Raw genomic sequence first — 16,584 nt, 5'->3', positions numbered from 1 at the left:
GCATATCTCGCAGCGAATCGGCAATCCTCGCATCAGAGATCGGGTCTGATCCAGGCTGTTGTTGCGAACTCGCTCGCACTCTTTGCGTCTGCACGACTAACACCCAGGTTCCCGCGGTTATCTGCAGAAATCAAACTACTCATATCGAAAACAAGGTATGTTTAATCTCGCTCGGATTTAATTTCCACACGCGACTTTTGAAGCGCTTTGCTGCGTGACAAAAAGGGGAACAAAAAAAAAGCCTTCTTGACCTATGTCCCATTGTCCAGGTCTAAAGTCACCTGTGGATGCCCACTCCTGGAACAGCACGATGCAGAGACTGCAGGTTTTGAAGTAGGGCGGCACTTAACTTTACAATTATACGGACAAATAAATAGATTGTTCTTTAAGTTTCCCCTAATATTTCCCCACACTTTGCAGGGACACTTTCTTTGGCTTGAGTGCTGCTCAGCAGCAGCAGCTACTGATCGGCTCAGCCGTGGCAGCAGGTGGAATAATGGCCTACATAGTGTACAAAAGAAAAAAACCAAGAACCATTCCTTTAGGGGACGGATGGTGGGGAGTGGGGGAGAAGACACTATCAGAAGATCAGAAAATCTACCCTTTTCAAGTGGAGACCTCAGACAAAGAGATCGAGGTAGGTTTGAGCTGGTAATCCAACTTCTGAATGAACAATATTTGGGCACAGTTATGCAAAGCAATCTTCTTGATCAACAGGATCTCTATGAGCGCATCGACAGGACACGCTACGCAGATCCTTTAGAAGATGGCAAGTTCCACTATGGCTTCAATTCCACTTATCTGAAGAAAGTTGTTTCCTATTGGAGACACGAGTTTGACTGGAAAAAGCAGGTGGCAGTGCTCAACAAGTATCCACACTTCAAAACCAAAATAGAAGGTACATAACAGCTCAGCAGTGAGTATACTGGATGTACGTCAACCCACACAGATATTTGCGCAATAATCAATCAGCAGTTATTATTAAAGTTGTTGTTTTGCTTTTCATGTGTCAGGACTGGACGTGCACTTTATCCATGTGCGTCCACCACACCGCGAGAATCAGAAGGTTCTGCCTATCATGATCGTTCACGGCTGGCCCGGCTCCTTCTACGAGTTCTACAAGATTCTGCCGCTTCTCACGCAAAGCCACGACGGTGTTGTGTTTGAGGTCATATGCCCGTCTATCCCTGGCTACGGTTTCTCAGAAGCCTCTCATAAACAAGGTAGAATACGTCTACTAATTCTAAATAAATCTGGCGGAAGATATTCACAAATGTGTCTCCACTGCCGCTCCAGGGTTCAACAGCCTCGCCGCCGCCCGGATTTTCCTGAAGCTGATGGAGCGTTTGGGCTTCTCTCAGTTCTATCTGCAGGGAGGGGACTGGGGCTCGCTCATCACCACCAACATGGCACAGATGAAGCCTCAGTGAGTGCAACAAAAACAGAAAACATGCCACAGGTTACTCGCTGGAACAGAAAGTCCCTCGCTCGCTTTGTGTTAATGGAAACATTGTGACAGTTCTTACTGGAACTGTGAAGCATTGTTTGCACTGTGCGGACAGATTTACAAAAAAACAAATGGCTGTGCAAATTCCTGAAGAGTGAAGCTGATTTAATGTGAAAACGGGCACTAACTAACTCGCTGTGACCTTGGTAACGTTTTTTTCTCTCGTCTTTTTTTCCCCCCACCATTTCTCTTTTGCAGGTGCGTGAAGGGTCTCCACCTAAACATGTGTATGTCAAATAGGGGTTTCAAAGTCCTGTTGTCCTTGTTGATTGGCCCGTATCTGCCCTTCCTGGTTGGTTTGAGTCGGGAAGATGTTCGCCGGTTGTTCCCTTTCTTTGAGAAGAACGTCTTTGAGATGCTGAGAGAATCGGGCTACTTTCACATTCAGGCCACTAAACCAGATACTGCAGGTGTGACCATAACACAGTTTAGTAAGCTCAGTGTTTCTGATAGTCACAGTGACTGGATTAAAAGGTCAAACAGAAGCTAATGTAAGAGAATCGACCTTAAATTTAGTGATTTCAGCTCTTGATACCGCTTTGTCGTTGCAGGCTGTGGGGTGAATAACTCTCCTGTAGGCTTGGCAGCCTGGATTTTGGAGAAGTTCTCCTCCTGGGCCGATCTGAAGAACAGAGATCTGGAGGACGGTGGGCTGGAGAGGTACAGTTTCTAAATTCTAGGACTGTGGAGATATTTAAATTAACAATTTGATCAATAATTGATTTTATGCAAATATTTTAGTTTTTTAAAAATATTGGTAGGTGTCCCTTTTCCCGACACTAGTCAACAGGGCAAGGATCGACCTAGATCGGTGCAGCTCTAACAATTACGGATTATTGTTTTTCATTCAGCAAGATTTGTGATAGCTGCTGGTTTGTGACTGATAAGAAATTGTGTCATCTGTGCAGAAAATTCAGCCTGGATGACCTCTTGACAAATGTCATGATCTACTGGACCACAGGCTCCATCACCTCGTCCATGCGCTTCTACAAAGAGAATTTGGGGAGTAATCTTAACAACAGAGTGGATTTTAAGTACGTCACTGTGTACTCTCCACACTACACATGAGTGTTTTACCATGTCATGTGATGCCTCTAATTATACATTATATATTTTTTGTTTTAGGACAGAGATTTTTGTGCCCACTGGCTTTGCAGCCTTTCCTAATGAGCTCATGCACTGCCCCAAGTCATGGGCACAAATTAGGTACCGAAACATCCAGTCCTACACTTTCATGCCCAGGGGTGGCCACTTTGCAGCCTTTGAAGAGCCCCAGCTGCTTGCTGACGACCTGTTCAATTTTGTCAAGAAGGTGGAGAAGTCCTGAAGCCCTCAGTGAACTCGCAGACCAGTTATAGCACATCTGTCCTTTATTATTTCAAGCAGGAGACATACAAATCCTTAAGTTGAACATTTTTACACCACGCAGCATCTTATCACTTGATTCGTGACACTCAAATCATTTGCAAGCTTTTGATATATGTAAACATGCTCAGATGACACTGGCATAAAGAAGTCTTGGTCATTAAAAATGTATTGCACTAATAGTGTGTGTATTGCTCTGTGTTAAATGAGGACAAACATTCTTTTAAACGATCATTTGTAAAAGAAAAGGGTAGCACACCATACTGTTTATTTCACTATTGTTTGAATGAACATACTCTGAAACAAAAGAATACGTCGAAATTGATTAAAATATGTACATTTTAATAAAAAACACAAATGTTTAAAGTTCCCTTGGATTGCTGTTAACATTTACTGTAGTACACAAGCACCAGAAAGAAAGTGCTACACTCTAAAGACTTACTGTCCAACTTTTAGGGTCAGTTACTGAAGCCCTTAATAGTCACAGGTGCCTGAAACCACACATAATCCTCCCAGTCTGACCCTTCCGCCCTTGGTTCCTTGCAGACGTTTGGATCGCTAGACAGAACGATGATTTGTTTTTTTACACGAGTTGGGACTTTAAATTGGAGTTTGGGTCGAAACCAGCCTACACCACAGTCCCTGTGAGCCAGCACCAAGACTGTGGTGGGCATTAAGCGAACAGGTCTGGTGTCAGACAAAAGGTCAGCCACAAACAGTGTGCGGAAGATCTGCCTCAAGCACGATGACACCCGTAGACACAGATTCCCACCGGATGATGCCAGGGACTCCATGTTTATCTCGTACAGCTCTTTGGGGAGGACAAGCGAGCCACCCATTAACAGGAGCACACGGGGCACCCTGCTGAGGGAGAACAGCACCTCCAGATGCTGCAGCACTTCCTCCAGCTCCTGAAGGGTCTGCTGACACTTGCGCCAGTCCATGTCTGCTGAATGCACCGGTCTTCGATTCACTACGTCTTTATCCTGAAAAGCAAAAGAGACACCAAACATGTCGTGTTAATCTCACATCACCAACATTTCGTCAACTGAACAGCTGGAGGCATCTACCATAAACTTTTCCTGTTCACCTGCACCGACGCTTGCTGCTTCCTCTGGGAGTATACCAACTGGTCATACGTCATGGGCAGCTGCTGTCTTTGATAGAGGATGCACTTGAGGATCTCGCTGACGAAACGACAGCAGCCTTCCTGAGTTACAGTCCCCGGGAAGACCACGTTCACGCAGCCTTCCTCCTGTGCCCTCCTCACCACCTCGGCATCTCTGTCCTCTGCATCACTTTGTATACTGGCAGTCACTTTAATATGTTTAAAACCTCCCTGACAAGAAGCGTTATCCTCCTCTGTGTTATCTGGAAAAAACAACAACAAACAAACAAAAAATCAGCTTAACATTTATCTGAAAAGCCCATCTACTATACTACTAGATTATATATTTGTAGACTTGTAGGATGTGTTGGTCTGCAGCATTTCTGATGTAGCTGATAGAGCTGGGCTAAACAATCCCAATATCCATAGTATCGGATCACTACTAGTGTGAGAGTCCCGTCAGTTCAGTGTGTAAAACTGAATTATATTAAATAATTTTTTAAACCCTCAAACATGCACCATGAAAAATGCCTGAACGTCTTTGAGTTGACTGTCACGTCTGTTTTATTTATGACCTACAGCACATTTAAATAACAAACTATTTGCTTCAATTTCAAAATACACCAAAAACAGAAAGTTGTGTTTTTGGTGTATTAAATAATTATAGCAGAAAGTTAGAAACAAAAATCAGTGATTTAATGGTCGTTAAATGTGTTCATTTGCATATTGACGATAATTCATCTGATAAATCATGACACACTGCTCTCCCTACAAAAGTTGCCTCTATAGGTTAAAAGTATTTGCAAAACTGACTCTGTATTTACTCGGTACCGAGTCGATACCAAAATGTACAGTGTAGAACAACAGAAGTAGCTCTAGCTGTTTTCTCCCTTGAAATCAAATTTACATCAAGAAAATAACCACAAAGTACTAATATCCTTAGACCAAAACCTTAATATAGTTTAAGAAACGTGATCACAGCAGTGGGTCTACTGTGATCACCCCCTCCCTCGTTGGGGAACACATGCACTCACACCGGTTATGTCACCTACTTTGATCGGCGGGTATAGCGGTGTTTTCCTTATCGTCAGTGTCGTTCACGCAGTGCTGTCTAGAAGAGTCGTCTTTTAACTTTACAGCATTTTTACCCTTTAAATGTGTGTTTACGGGACTTGGGGAACGTTGTTTGCTGATTTCCGGGGAAACTCGGCTTGAGTTTGGGTCTTCGGATACAGCTTGGACCTCAGGCGGTGTCTTCGGTGCCTCCGCTATGCTAATATCCTTTTCCGAGGAGAAGGAAAGGCGTCTCTTTATCCCGAGGTCTCTGCTTTTATCAGTGGACACATTTTCCGTGTCCTCGGAGTTTGATATTATTTTTAATATGCTCGAGTCTTCTGCCATAGTTTTGAATATCCGCGCCGGGTTACGTCTTTTTTTCCCGGTGCATCATGGGAAATGCTCGTCAAAGGGAAAAAAAGCCACATTCACGTCACATATAAAAAAATAGAAAAACAAACGATGACTTTAAACTACCGACGGCCTTCTTATTGGTTCCTCAAACAAAACACCCTTAAATGCGTTTATTCTTACTGATTATAATTTCAAATAAGGCGTCTATTAAACTCCTTTAACTGTGCTAGCGTGTAACAGCTCCTTAAGTGGTTAAAGTAACTCAACGTATTTTTTCCCCTGACCATTTAAATAAACATTTTATTGGCTAAAATAAACTGAACTCCTGAGTCTCATTTGGAGCAATTACAACTGCCTCATTCAAATCACCTTAGGTTCACCTCTAGCCATTTAGAAAGTATTGGGTTTTATCAAATAAATCCTGCGTGTTTTTACATTGAATTTATTTACTGTTTTATTTATTAGATATTTAAACTACTTGAAACTCAGTTAAAGTCTCATTTAAATGCATAAATATTGACTGATCCTCATTAAAGAACATCAGACAGTCACGTTATTTGTAAAGGTGAGCAAAAATAAAAGAATTTAGTTGGGGTGCACCCTAGCGGTTAGTTTGTGCAGTACATGGAGAAAACAAGGGCAAACCTCAGGTGTGATAATTAGCAGTGAAAACTTCTACAGATATCCAAACGTTTCTTTTAAAGAAGCACAAAGAAAGGTGGGGGAAGCGGCTGGACATTGTTTTGCCAGATTTCTTTTTAAAATATTAATAATGACTTCAGTGCGAGTAGCAGTCCGAGTCCGTCCATTGAACAAAAGGTAGGGAGAATGACTTCTTTTATTATCCACCAAGCTTTCAAAATGGGCTGTCTGTCACCCCCATACACTTTTCACAGAGAAAAGCAGTTATCCTCGAAGGTGATAATTCATATGAAGGAGAAGACAGCAACCATTCAAAAGGTATAGGTCTATTATCACAAAATGAAACGCACTATACTGCAGTAAATGAAGTTATTACTGAAAGTCAGCGGTACCTGCGTTTATAATTTTAGCCCACAGTTCGAGGGGACGAGCTCAAGGGCGCAGGGAAAACCTTTTCATATGATTTTTCATATGACTCATTTGACAGAAGAAGTCCCACGTTTGCATCCCAGGAGAAGGTATCTGGATTGTTCAATATCTCACCTGTTTAGAGATTTTATATTCCTTGTGAATTTTTAGTGGGGGTTAACGACCACGACTTTAGTGTGAAAGAACTGTTTTCCTCATTTTTAAATAATCTTTTCTCTGCTGCCTCAGATCTTCCGAGACTTGGGGTTTGAAGTCCTGAAAGCTGCATTTGAGGGTTACAATGCCTGCGTGATTGCTTATGGGCAAACAGGCTCAGGGAAGTCCTACACTATGATGGGTCCTTCAGTAAGGTCTTCTATTAACTTGGCAAACATTGTAACAAAAGTTTAAATGGAATTTATTGATGATTTGTGTGGGTTTTTTTTTCATTAAAATGCATTATTATTATTATTATTATTATTATTATTATTATTATTTTTATTTTTTTAGCTTCCAATCTACTGGCAGGTGACAAAAAAAAAAAAAAAAAAACAACCTTAAGTGCCTTTGTGGTGTCCCGGTACCTTAATATTGTTTCAAGTCTCTCAAAGTTGAATTGAGGGAAACCATGGATCTCAAAGATGCTTATTTGGTGCTTTCATTATGATGACAGGGATGGAGAGCTCTGTCACACACATCAGTCCAAACTTTCACATAGAATTAGTTTGAGAGCTGGTGACTGTAAAGGTCACGGCGTACGGTACTATTCACATTCATTTTCACACTGTTTCTGTGAGTCATCGTGCCCTGTGGATAGGGACTGAATCCCTTCACTGTAGAAGTCAATGGTTCAAGTCTGTTCTTTGACATGCCATCAATAATTGTGATAAGCCCTTTTTGAAGGTGCATGCCTTTCATTCAGTTTTTTTTTGTCCTTTTTTACCAGAATAATGTGAATAATTTGTGGTGAAAAATTGCATTTCATTCTTTTTAGTTTTGTTTTTATTCGAGGTACAGGGCCTATTTTTCATGCCTCGTTTCAAAATGCATGCCGAATGTGACCTGTAAATAAACCCGACCATAATCAGGGAATTATGGGATGTCACAGCTCTTTACAGATAACACTGCAGTAGTGCTAACCCCACTGTGCACACAGCACTGACTTCTCGTCGCATTAGAGGCTGGCTGATAGCGGCCTCATCAGGTGTGTTTGTTTCTCCTTACTAATCAGAAAATTTGATGAGGCCAGCAGCCCACCGCTTTTTTTTTTTTTTTTTTTTCCCCTCACCTTGCGCAGCAATGGGAATTTCACATTATCAGTGAGGTTTCAGCTTGTCTACCAGGAGACTTTTGCAAGGTCATCACCAGAGCTGCTGTCAACATCCCAGATAATTATATATGGCTTTTAATGCTTACTATCTGTTACTTTGTAATTAAAACAAGGGGGCATGTAGCTCAGACTGGAATTGCTTTTATGCTTCAGTAATTCTATATCAGGATGAGCTGTTTGTGTTATTCAGCAGACTTTGCATATACTGAGTTGTGGTCATGGCACAGCATTACATAGTACGACACCCAAATTAAAAGAGCATAGCAGGAGCATAATTGTCATTTTAAAGTGTCTGTATCATTTTGTTTCCTTTCTAATGTGTCAGCACGATAAAGGTTTAATCCCACGGATCTGTGAAGGCTTGTTCTGGGAGATATCTCACAGGAGCAAGAGCGATGCCGTGATGTTCCACACAGAGGTCAGGTAAAGAACCATCACACTTAACTCAGAAATCATATTTCAGTAGAGAGAAACTTATTTTTTGTCAGTGATGGACCTTCAAGTTTTTTTTTTCCTTATTATTTTTATAGCCTCTGACAGTGGACTTGTTTCAGGTTGTCCTGACAGACTTCAGTGTGGCATTGGATACCGCTGACCACAAAATGTTATTAGAGATTAAAACACAGCATTGATAATAAAGAAAATGTGCTCCAGTGGTTTAAATCTGTCAGATTGTAATTTGTGCATGTAAATTGGGAGTCTTTAACACATGTAGCTTGGTCATTGTTCCACAGGGTTCTGTGCTGGGACCATTTATATTTACATTATATGTGCGTCATTAAATTGCTTCAGCAGTATCATTAGAAGGCATAGCATAGGTTTTCATTGCCACGCAGATGGTACCCAGCTTTCTTTACCCATGAGACCAGATAACAAAAATCAGTTATTAGGGTTAGCTTAATGACATCAAGACCTGGGTTACATTTAAATTTCTTCTAAATTCAGACAAACCCAGTGTTGCAATATTTGGCCCTAAAAAGGAATCTTGTAGTCCTTCACTGCAAAAATTAAATATGTTGGACTGCTTTCTGACATTTGTGTAATATCTCTAAGATTAGAAAGATCCTGCCTCAGAGTGATGCTTAAAAAAAACTAGTTCATGCATTTATTACTTCTAGGCTGTACTGCTGTAATTCATTATTAAGTTGTTCCAAAAATTTCCACCAAAAACTTCAGTTAATTCAAAATGCTGCAGTAAGACTACTGGCAGGGACTAGAAAGCACATTTCCTCTATATTAAGTTCTCTTCAGAAGTGAATTTAATATCCTTCCCCTGACATATAAAGTCTGAAATAATGAGGCCCCATCGTATCTTAAAGACTTCATACCATCATATTATCCCAATAGAGCATTCTGCTCTCAAACTGGCTCACTTGCTGTTGTTAAGTTTCTTAAACTGGAATGGGAGGAGGTAGCACCTTAGCTTTCAGGCCCCTCTCCTGCGGAGCCAGATCCCAGTTTGGTTCCGGAGACAGTCACCCTCTCTACTTTTAAGATTAGGTTTAAAACTTTAATTGTTAAAAAGGACTTTTTCCTTCCCACTGTCACAAATTGCTGCTCATAAAGAGTCGTCTGATTGCCGTGGTTTTATTCAGAATACTGTAGGATCTTTACGGTTTAAAGCACCTTGAGATGGCTCTTGTCAATTGGTGCTATATAATTCAGCTTGAGTTGAATTGAAATGAAACTTTATATAAGCATTAATCTCAGAGAGAATTGTCATCCAGTTTGAAGGGAAACAAATTTAAAGAGGTGGTTCTGCTTTGCTGGGCAGGTTAATTATCATGCAGAATGTGGAGAACGAAGGATATGAAGCAAAAACGTGTGCAATGCTGTTGTTTCACAAGAGACATGGAGGCCAGTGAATTAAAAAGACTTTGGGCATTAAACAGTTTTATAAAACTACTGGTGTTGCTGGAGAGCATCTGGATACAGACTTTTTCCTGTTGTTTATATGAAACTATGTACTTTGTGCAAAGGTCTACTGTTTTTAGCCGATGGTAACTCAACTCAGAAGTCAGAGTGATGTATCCGTGATGATTCTTATTGAGTTGTTCTTGATTGTAGAATATACATGAGCCAGCAGTAATAAAGGGTAAAAAAACCCATTCCTGTTCATCATTATTCTCACTTTGCTGGAACAGTCACATCATTTAGAAAAATTGAAAGGCCTAAATGTAATGAAACCAGAAAAAGGCACAACGCTTTATTGCTATAACCCTGTAATGTTCAAAATCCCAGATGAAATCTAGTCTCATCACAGTGTGTTTTATGTCCCAGCTGTTCCCCTAAATTATTATGTTAGGAGATTAGATTGCTGCTTTTAAGTCAAACTACTTTGAAATCATTGTTTTGCCATCTGTTTGCATGTGCACTGCTGGCACATTATTTGCATTTAAATTAACTCTGTAATTGGATTTTATTTGATCGCATTTGCATGTCTGTGTTTTTTATTTTTATTTTTTATTTTTATAGAATATCTTAAAAAGACTCAGGTACAACATTTGACAATTAACACATCTGTACTTGTTTTTTTTTTTTTTTTTTTTTTTTTTTTATAAGCGAAAGAAGCTGCAGAGCTTGACTTTGTGTTTTTTTTTTTTTGTTTTTTTTTTTTTCCCTCAGAATACATCAAAATAAAACAACATCAACAACAAAATGCTAAGTTTGCTGTCTGAGTTCTCAGCCCTGTGCTGGGAAAAAACATACACGGCTACATGAGCAGGGCATGGTTCCTCCCATTTTATTACTGCCATGCATGCTTCTCTAAAGCCTAATTACTTTATGCCCCACATTGTTTGTTTTTGAATCAGACACTAGTCCCATTGCGTCTTGCACAGATGCACCATAACTTTGATTAACCTCATAGGACCTGCCGTCCACATATGTGGACATCACATTTTGGGTTATTTAGACCAAAATACTCAGTTTTGCTCTACAGGGGCCTGATATCCACTTACGAGGACATTATACTGCTACTGTTCTATCAAAATTTCAAATGAATATCCTCATATGTGGCTCTCATTTTTCTCAGAAACAAATTGGGTAAAAAAAAAAAAAAACATTTGGTAATTCTTTGTTTTGATATTTATCAGGTCCCAATCAGCCCAAATATCAAAGAAATTAAAAATGCATGCCGTGGAAGAGTTCAGGTCTTAGGAGGTTAAAGCACTCTGTCAAACCTGCTTTCCATATTTTTCATTATTTCTTTTGCCAGTACATGCAGAACGCCATAAGAAGAACCATTTGGCCTCACTGTGCATCTCTTTTCTTAGAGAGTTAATAGTAACTTTATTGGTATTTGGCATGCAGATTAACAATGAAAACAGATATTCCATTGCATCTTTGTCACCTTTTTTAAAAATAAATCATGGTTCTACATTGTATTTTTATCTTTGTACCAGCTATCTTGAGATCTGCAATGAGCGGATGCAGGATCTTCTCAAAAAGAGAGCATCACCTACAGATGATGGGGGCTTGAGCGTGAGGGAGCATCCTAGGCATGGTCCCTATGTAGAGAGTAAGACTGTTTTTATCCTGTATTCTATGTCCATCCTAGCTGTGTTTGCATAAAATCTGATGCAAAAAATATATATAACTCATAGATCTGTCCAAGCATTTAGTACAAAGCTACAGTGAAGTGGAGGGCCTGATCATTCTCGGCAATGCCAAGCGCACCACAGCCAGCAGGGGAGTGAATGACTTCAGCAAGCGCTCTCATGCCATCTTCACCATAATGTTCACCCAGGTGAAACGCAGTGCTTGATGTTTGAATTTGGCCAAAGTAAAATGTTTGCTAGAGATCTGTGGGTGTTAACAAAAGCCGTCCCCCAAAACCGCTGAGACTTTTATGAGATAATGAGACCTGATCTGTTGTGGTGTTATTTTTCACAAGCTTTCATTTTCTCTGTTTGTGATATCACTTGTATACGGAAGTATATTCTTCTGTGATATTGCCTTTTTTGTTTCCTGGGACAGGTGTGGTGTGATGCAGAACCGTTATACGAGACGGTGAGTAAGATCCACCTGGTAGACCTGGCAGGCAGCGAGAAAGTTGATCCCACACGCACAGTAGGAGGCAGGTTGAAGGAAAGTGCCGACATAAACAAATCTCTGGTCACATTGGGACATGTGATCTCAGCTCTAGGTAAAGGCAGTCAGTCATTTTGCTGTGGAATTACTGTTTGGGACCTATTTACAACCCTATTTTTTTTTTTTTTTTTTCTTAGCTGTCAAATCAAACTCTTTACATAGAAATCTATATGAAAGATGGATGTAGCTGTGCAGCAGAAGGGCTCTTAGACCTATACTTTTTACAATGGCCAGCAGAGGGCGACTCTGCTTTTTTTTTTAAATGAGGTTTATTGTTGAGATGTTTGTGGGATGCTTCCTTGTAAAGACTTTAGATGGGTTTATGTCTCAGTCTTTACTTTCTAATATTAATACTAATATTTGTTTTGCAAATGACAGTCAATTACAGGATAAAAAAAGGATATTAAGCAAGATATGCTTAGACATAACTTCACTGACCAGTGAGGGATATCACATTGGCTGAATTTATCTTTTAAGTAGTCAAGTAATTTAAAACACAAACAACACAAAATAAACGACCCTTGAAATTATGGTTGAAATGCATATTCCATTGATAATTAGATGCCTTTTTCTGAAGAATACATATTTAGTAGTGAGCATTTAGTTCTCAGAATTTATATACAACTTGTGGATGAAACATTTTACCTTTCTAGTATTTGACTGAGTACTTTTGTTTTTGATACTCTCAGCTGACCTTGGTGTAGGAGTGTCAACAACAAAACAGATCTTCATTCCTTACAGAGACTCTGTGCTGACATGGCTGCTAAAAGACAGCCTGGGTGGAAACTCTAAGACTACTATGATAGCAAGTATGTATTACTTAATTCTTACCTGTTTTTGATATTGGAAGCATTATTAACCACATAATTCTTTTATTTTCCATCTTCTGTTTTCACACTCCTCATGAACATGTCCTCTCTTGATGACCCCCCCCCCCCCGGCAGCCATTTCTCCTGCTGATGTGAACTACATGGAGACCCTGAACACTTTGCGTTTTGCCAGTCAAACTAAAAACATAGTGAACTCTCCCACAGTGAACGATAATGGCAGTATGAAGGTGATGAGGGAACTGCAGTCAGAGGTTACCAAACTCAATCAACTACTAAAAGAAGCCACTCAGGTCCTGCATATGCTCACATTCACAGGAGGCATAAACATCTTATAGTGTTTCTTGTTCAAAGCTTATTTTATAGGTTGTATTGTTTTCTTGCTGTTACTTTAGGTTGGGCATGAGGTGCCATTATCCTCTGTGGATGTAAAGGAGGAGCTGAATGAGACAAAGGTGAGTCATCCTCTGCAGAATAGAAATGAAAGGCATTTTGAAGTTCCCTTTTGTAAATAATAAACCTGTTATTTCTGCAGTCCCTCCAGGCAGTAGCATTGACCAAGAACAGAAGCAGCACGTGGAGGGAGACACTGAATATTCTGCAGGTACAAAAATGATTCATTCATGCATTTAAATATGAACGTCTGCTTGAGAATCCTCGGGGCCAATTTACCATTGGTGTGTTTGACTCACAAATGCCAGCGGGTTATATTTGATTCTTGGATATGAGCTAGAGGATAAGACCGGAGAGAAGTACTTGTTGCCCTGCATTGTTCCATTGAATAGGTTTGTTGTAGTTCTTCCATTTAATCAGATGTACAGACAGCCCAAACCCCTGTACCTGCTTTTCTTTTGCACAGAGTTGGGATAAACACTTTAGAATAAAATGTGAAGCAGTTTAAGAGTAATGTTAAGCGCCCTTGCTGCTTGCCTAATTTTCTATGTCCCTCTTTGGAATTATTTGTGTTATAATAAATTATGTTAAGAAAGATATAAAAATGATTCCACTTAAAGTTTGGAGCAGAAAGATATGTGATTAGAACAGGAGGGCACAGAGTATAGAAAAGGTTTTTAACACTATTAATCAGCAAAGCAGCAAGCTCCCCAAAGCAGTCTTAGTAGGTTTTACTGCTTGCAGTGAGGAGATCCTGCCAGCTGGTGTCACTGCAAGTCTTGTGAATAACTGCTTCACAGGGAGTAGACTCAGTCTAGCATTTAAATAAAATTTTTACATCTATTTGGATGCAAGTGGCATCCAAAAGGGGAGCTCGTATAATGGTTGTAAAGTTGGGTTGCAACAGTGTTTGGGGAGCCTTACAAAGAGAAACAGAACAGATATGTCTTCTCCCTCAACAAATATGACTTTTCTGAGGCAAAAATGGGGTGGCAGCAGCTTCGAAAGACTCCAGGGTGAAACAAAAAATGGCAGCAATGCCAGCCGAAAGTGAAACTTAACTCTGTTCCTCTGCTGAGTTTATGCCCGACCTCCCAAAAAACACCAAATATCATTTGTTTGGGTCTCCTTGTGTTCAGCCAAGAAGCGTCTTGCATTATGCATTCAACCGTGAAGCGTGCCAGTCATGAAAAGTATGGCGTGACCTCTTGTCTCTGTCATTATACATGCTATTAATGCATTCCTTTTAGTGGTTTTTCATGGCGTTAAGCTATTTTGTTGTTTCAGATTTTGAATGATGTCTGAATATGTGTGTGTGTCAGCCATTAGTAATGCAGCAGCAAAGTAAGAGGTTTACTTTGCTTTTATGAGGACATTGTGTAAGAATTTAAATACCATACACATGAATGTCAGCTATATGTGTACGGTGAATAATTAACATTCTATTCAGATGGTGGTTAGTAGGTGACATTTAGTGGTTTGACAGCCCTTTTATTCCCGGGCATGTATCGGAACTCATTAGCTTCTGTCACGGATCCTAATTAAGAGGTCTTGATTATTGACATATGGTACTTTCATTTCTGTCTGTCCAGCATGTTAATTAGAGTTACTATGGTATAAATCTGTTTCCATATTCGAGCAGTGATAACTTTATGCTCAAAGGCAACATCACCCATCTTATTTTTTTTTTATTTATTTATTTTTTTAAACAGCTGTGCTCATTCATGTAGACACATTGTTTAAAATGCATGATACAATGTGACACCTAGGTGAAAAGGCCAGTGCACTGGTGACCGGTAGGCACATTTGTGTTGGTGAAACTCTAAGTGTTTGATGATTGGCTTTATGGATTTGACATTTGTCTTCTTGTGCATTTGCATTCTGCCTGGGTGCAAAATGATAAGTGGGATTCCTGCATGGAATGCTGCAGATATTAGAGGTGGAGTCTGTACTAGGATCAGTACAGAGATGCACCTCAAGTGCAAATGGAAGATGGTCATTTTAAAATTCAGCAAAAGCACCTAAGGGGGGAAAAGCTTTAGCTATAAGGTTGAATGCAGATGCAGTATGGCATCAACACGTTTCATATGAGGAAAAAGGGTTGGAAATGGGTTTTATGTACATTACCTGTTCTCTATATCTAGCATAGGGTTTTTAATTTAAGAACCATCTTCTCCACATCTCCAAGTTTCATATATTTTGTGTTTAATTCAGGTCCTCCTGTTGCTGAAAGCTTGATGAGAATTTCTGCTCAGGCCTTAAGGAGACAAGTTGACCAAGAGCGGTGTAAACAGAATTTTGAATTCTGTATTCAAAGCAGATTTAGAATGCAAAGTTATTCATCGTCAGCTTCCCAGATTGGTTACAGGGCATGTGGGAAAGAGAAAGTAATTAATATGAGATGGATTCCGGAGCAGCCTCTTACCAGACGGAGGCGGCAAGAGATTGAGAGAACAAAAAAGGCAGGAAGAGGGTAAAGTTAAATGTTTTACTGCAAGGAGGCTGGTGGGGGTGGGGGGAACCTTAAACAAAATTATAATATACACACACACGCACAGATATTTGTAAGTAGTTCCTACTTCATGAGCAGAATTGCACCCTGCTCCCCCAGCCAACCTTTTGGGTCCCCTTGTAACACAGTGTTGTGGGAGGGACTTCTATTTCAGTAAGATAAAATGAACCACGGCTTTTCTTTGATCGTCGTAGTCTCTGCATTTCCCAGACATGCTACAATCAGCACAACAGCACAACTTAAACCCCGCTCTGAGCCTCGCTATGTTTAATGTGAATTTTATTTGTAGTGTCAGCAGTTAACAAAATGTAATTATTATAGCATTTCACAAGCTGTATAAGCCTTTCTTCACATGTGGGCAAATCTTGGCACAAAACTGAACTGATTTTCCTTCTTTTTCATACTGAGCATAGTTAAAACAAACAAAGGTGTTCTTAACTGACTCCTGACAAATCAGCTGATGACAGTGCTAGCTCATTGCATTAATGTACACCTGCAATCCACCAGTGTTAATTTTGTCAGCAAATTTTGATTCAGTTTCGATCATAGCCTTTTGTTAAAACGCCTTTTTAGTCGTACTTGAGGCATCTGAATTCTTTTAGTTTACCAGAGATCATGAGATCATTGATTATGAAGTTGATTCAGTTGATTTAAAATATAAAGTGTTTAAATTTGTTCTGCTTTGACCTGTGAGTGTTGTTCCACAGGGTTTACAGGAAGACTTATTTTCCTTGACATCAAACGCAAAGTGTCCATATGACTTCTCTTCCTCCCCAGTGTTAATATTTTGTTGTTTTTGTGAGAAACTTTGAGCATGGGAGTTAGTTGTACAGTTTACAAATAGCGCCTGGGGGAACTAACCTGGCCTGCCTTTCTAACACAACTTAATTAGTTCTGATTGGATCTCATTTCTCCAGAATATTTTAATTTCATTTTTGCTGTCGATGACTTCATAATAGTTTTTGTCTCTTAACTAAATAAAACCTAATC

The 16,584-nt window shown here is 39.9% G+C and overlaps 3 protein-coding genes across 4 annotated transcripts in view; 2 read left to right on the top strand and 1 right to left on the bottom strand.

Annotated features, from left to right (window-relative positions):
* On the top strand, positions 1-3,052 carry ephx5 (epoxide hydrolase 5). Its single transcript, XM_082557995.1, has 10 exons — positions 1-155; positions 270-333; positions 421-637; positions 718-898; positions 1,014-1,223; positions 1,297-1,426; positions 1,706-1,917; positions 2,059-2,167; positions 2,416-2,541; positions 2,633-3,052. The coding sequence occupies exons 2-10, from the start codon at positions 311-313 to the stop codon at positions 2,832-2,834; spliced, it is 1,410 nt and encodes a 469-aa protein (XP_082414121.1). The 5' UTR covers positions 1-155; positions 270-310; the 3' UTR covers positions 2,835-3,052.
* Positions 2,860-5,478, bottom strand: mad2l1bp (MAD2L1 binding protein). Its single transcript, XM_082557996.1, has 3 exons — positions 5,033-5,478; positions 3,963-4,243; positions 2,860-3,858 (listed from the first exon to the last, which is right to left on the bottom strand). The coding sequence occupies exons 1-3, from the start codon at positions 5,379-5,381 to the stop codon at positions 3,331-3,333; spliced, it is 1,158 nt and encodes a 385-aa protein (XP_082414122.1). The 5' UTR covers positions 5,382-5,478; the 3' UTR covers positions 2,860-3,330.
* A 572-nt stretch (positions 5,479-6,050) lies between these two features.
* Positions 6,051-16,584, top strand: part of kif16bb (kinesin family member 16Bb) — a 29,635-nt gene continuing 19,101 nt past the window's right edge. For both annotated transcript variants that reach the window (XM_082557994.1, XM_082557993.1), the window contains exons 1-12: positions 6,051-6,209; positions 6,287-6,350; positions 6,443-6,550; positions 6,690-6,806; positions 8,096-8,193; positions 11,175-11,290; positions 11,376-11,518; positions 11,749-11,917; positions 12,552-12,671; positions 12,807-12,982; positions 13,085-13,144; positions 13,225-13,293. In XM_082557994.1, the coding sequence (XP_082414120.1) occupies positions 6,163-6,209; positions 6,287-6,350; positions 6,443-6,550; positions 6,690-6,806; positions 8,096-8,193; positions 11,175-11,290; positions 11,376-11,518; positions 11,749-11,917; positions 12,552-12,671; positions 12,807-12,982; positions 13,085-13,144; positions 13,225-13,293 (1,287 nt within the window). In that variant the 5' untranslated portion in view covers positions 6,051-6,162. The remainder of the gene's footprint in view (positions 6,210-6,286; positions 6,351-6,442; positions 6,551-6,689; positions 6,807-8,095; positions 8,194-11,174; positions 11,291-11,375; positions 11,519-11,748; positions 11,918-12,551; positions 12,672-12,806; positions 12,983-13,084; positions 13,145-13,224; positions 13,294-16,584) is intronic.

Source organism: Aulonocara stuartgranti (assembly GCF_965226115.1).
Source record: "Aulonocara stuartgranti genome assembly, chromosome: 13".
NCBI classification, from domain to species: domain Eukaryota; kingdom Metazoa; phylum Chordata; class Actinopteri; order Cichliformes; family Cichlidae; genus Aulonocara; species Aulonocara stuartgranti.
The sequence above is the reverse complement of the archived record's forward strand: the minus strand, read 5'-3'. Positions and strand labels throughout refer to the sequence as shown.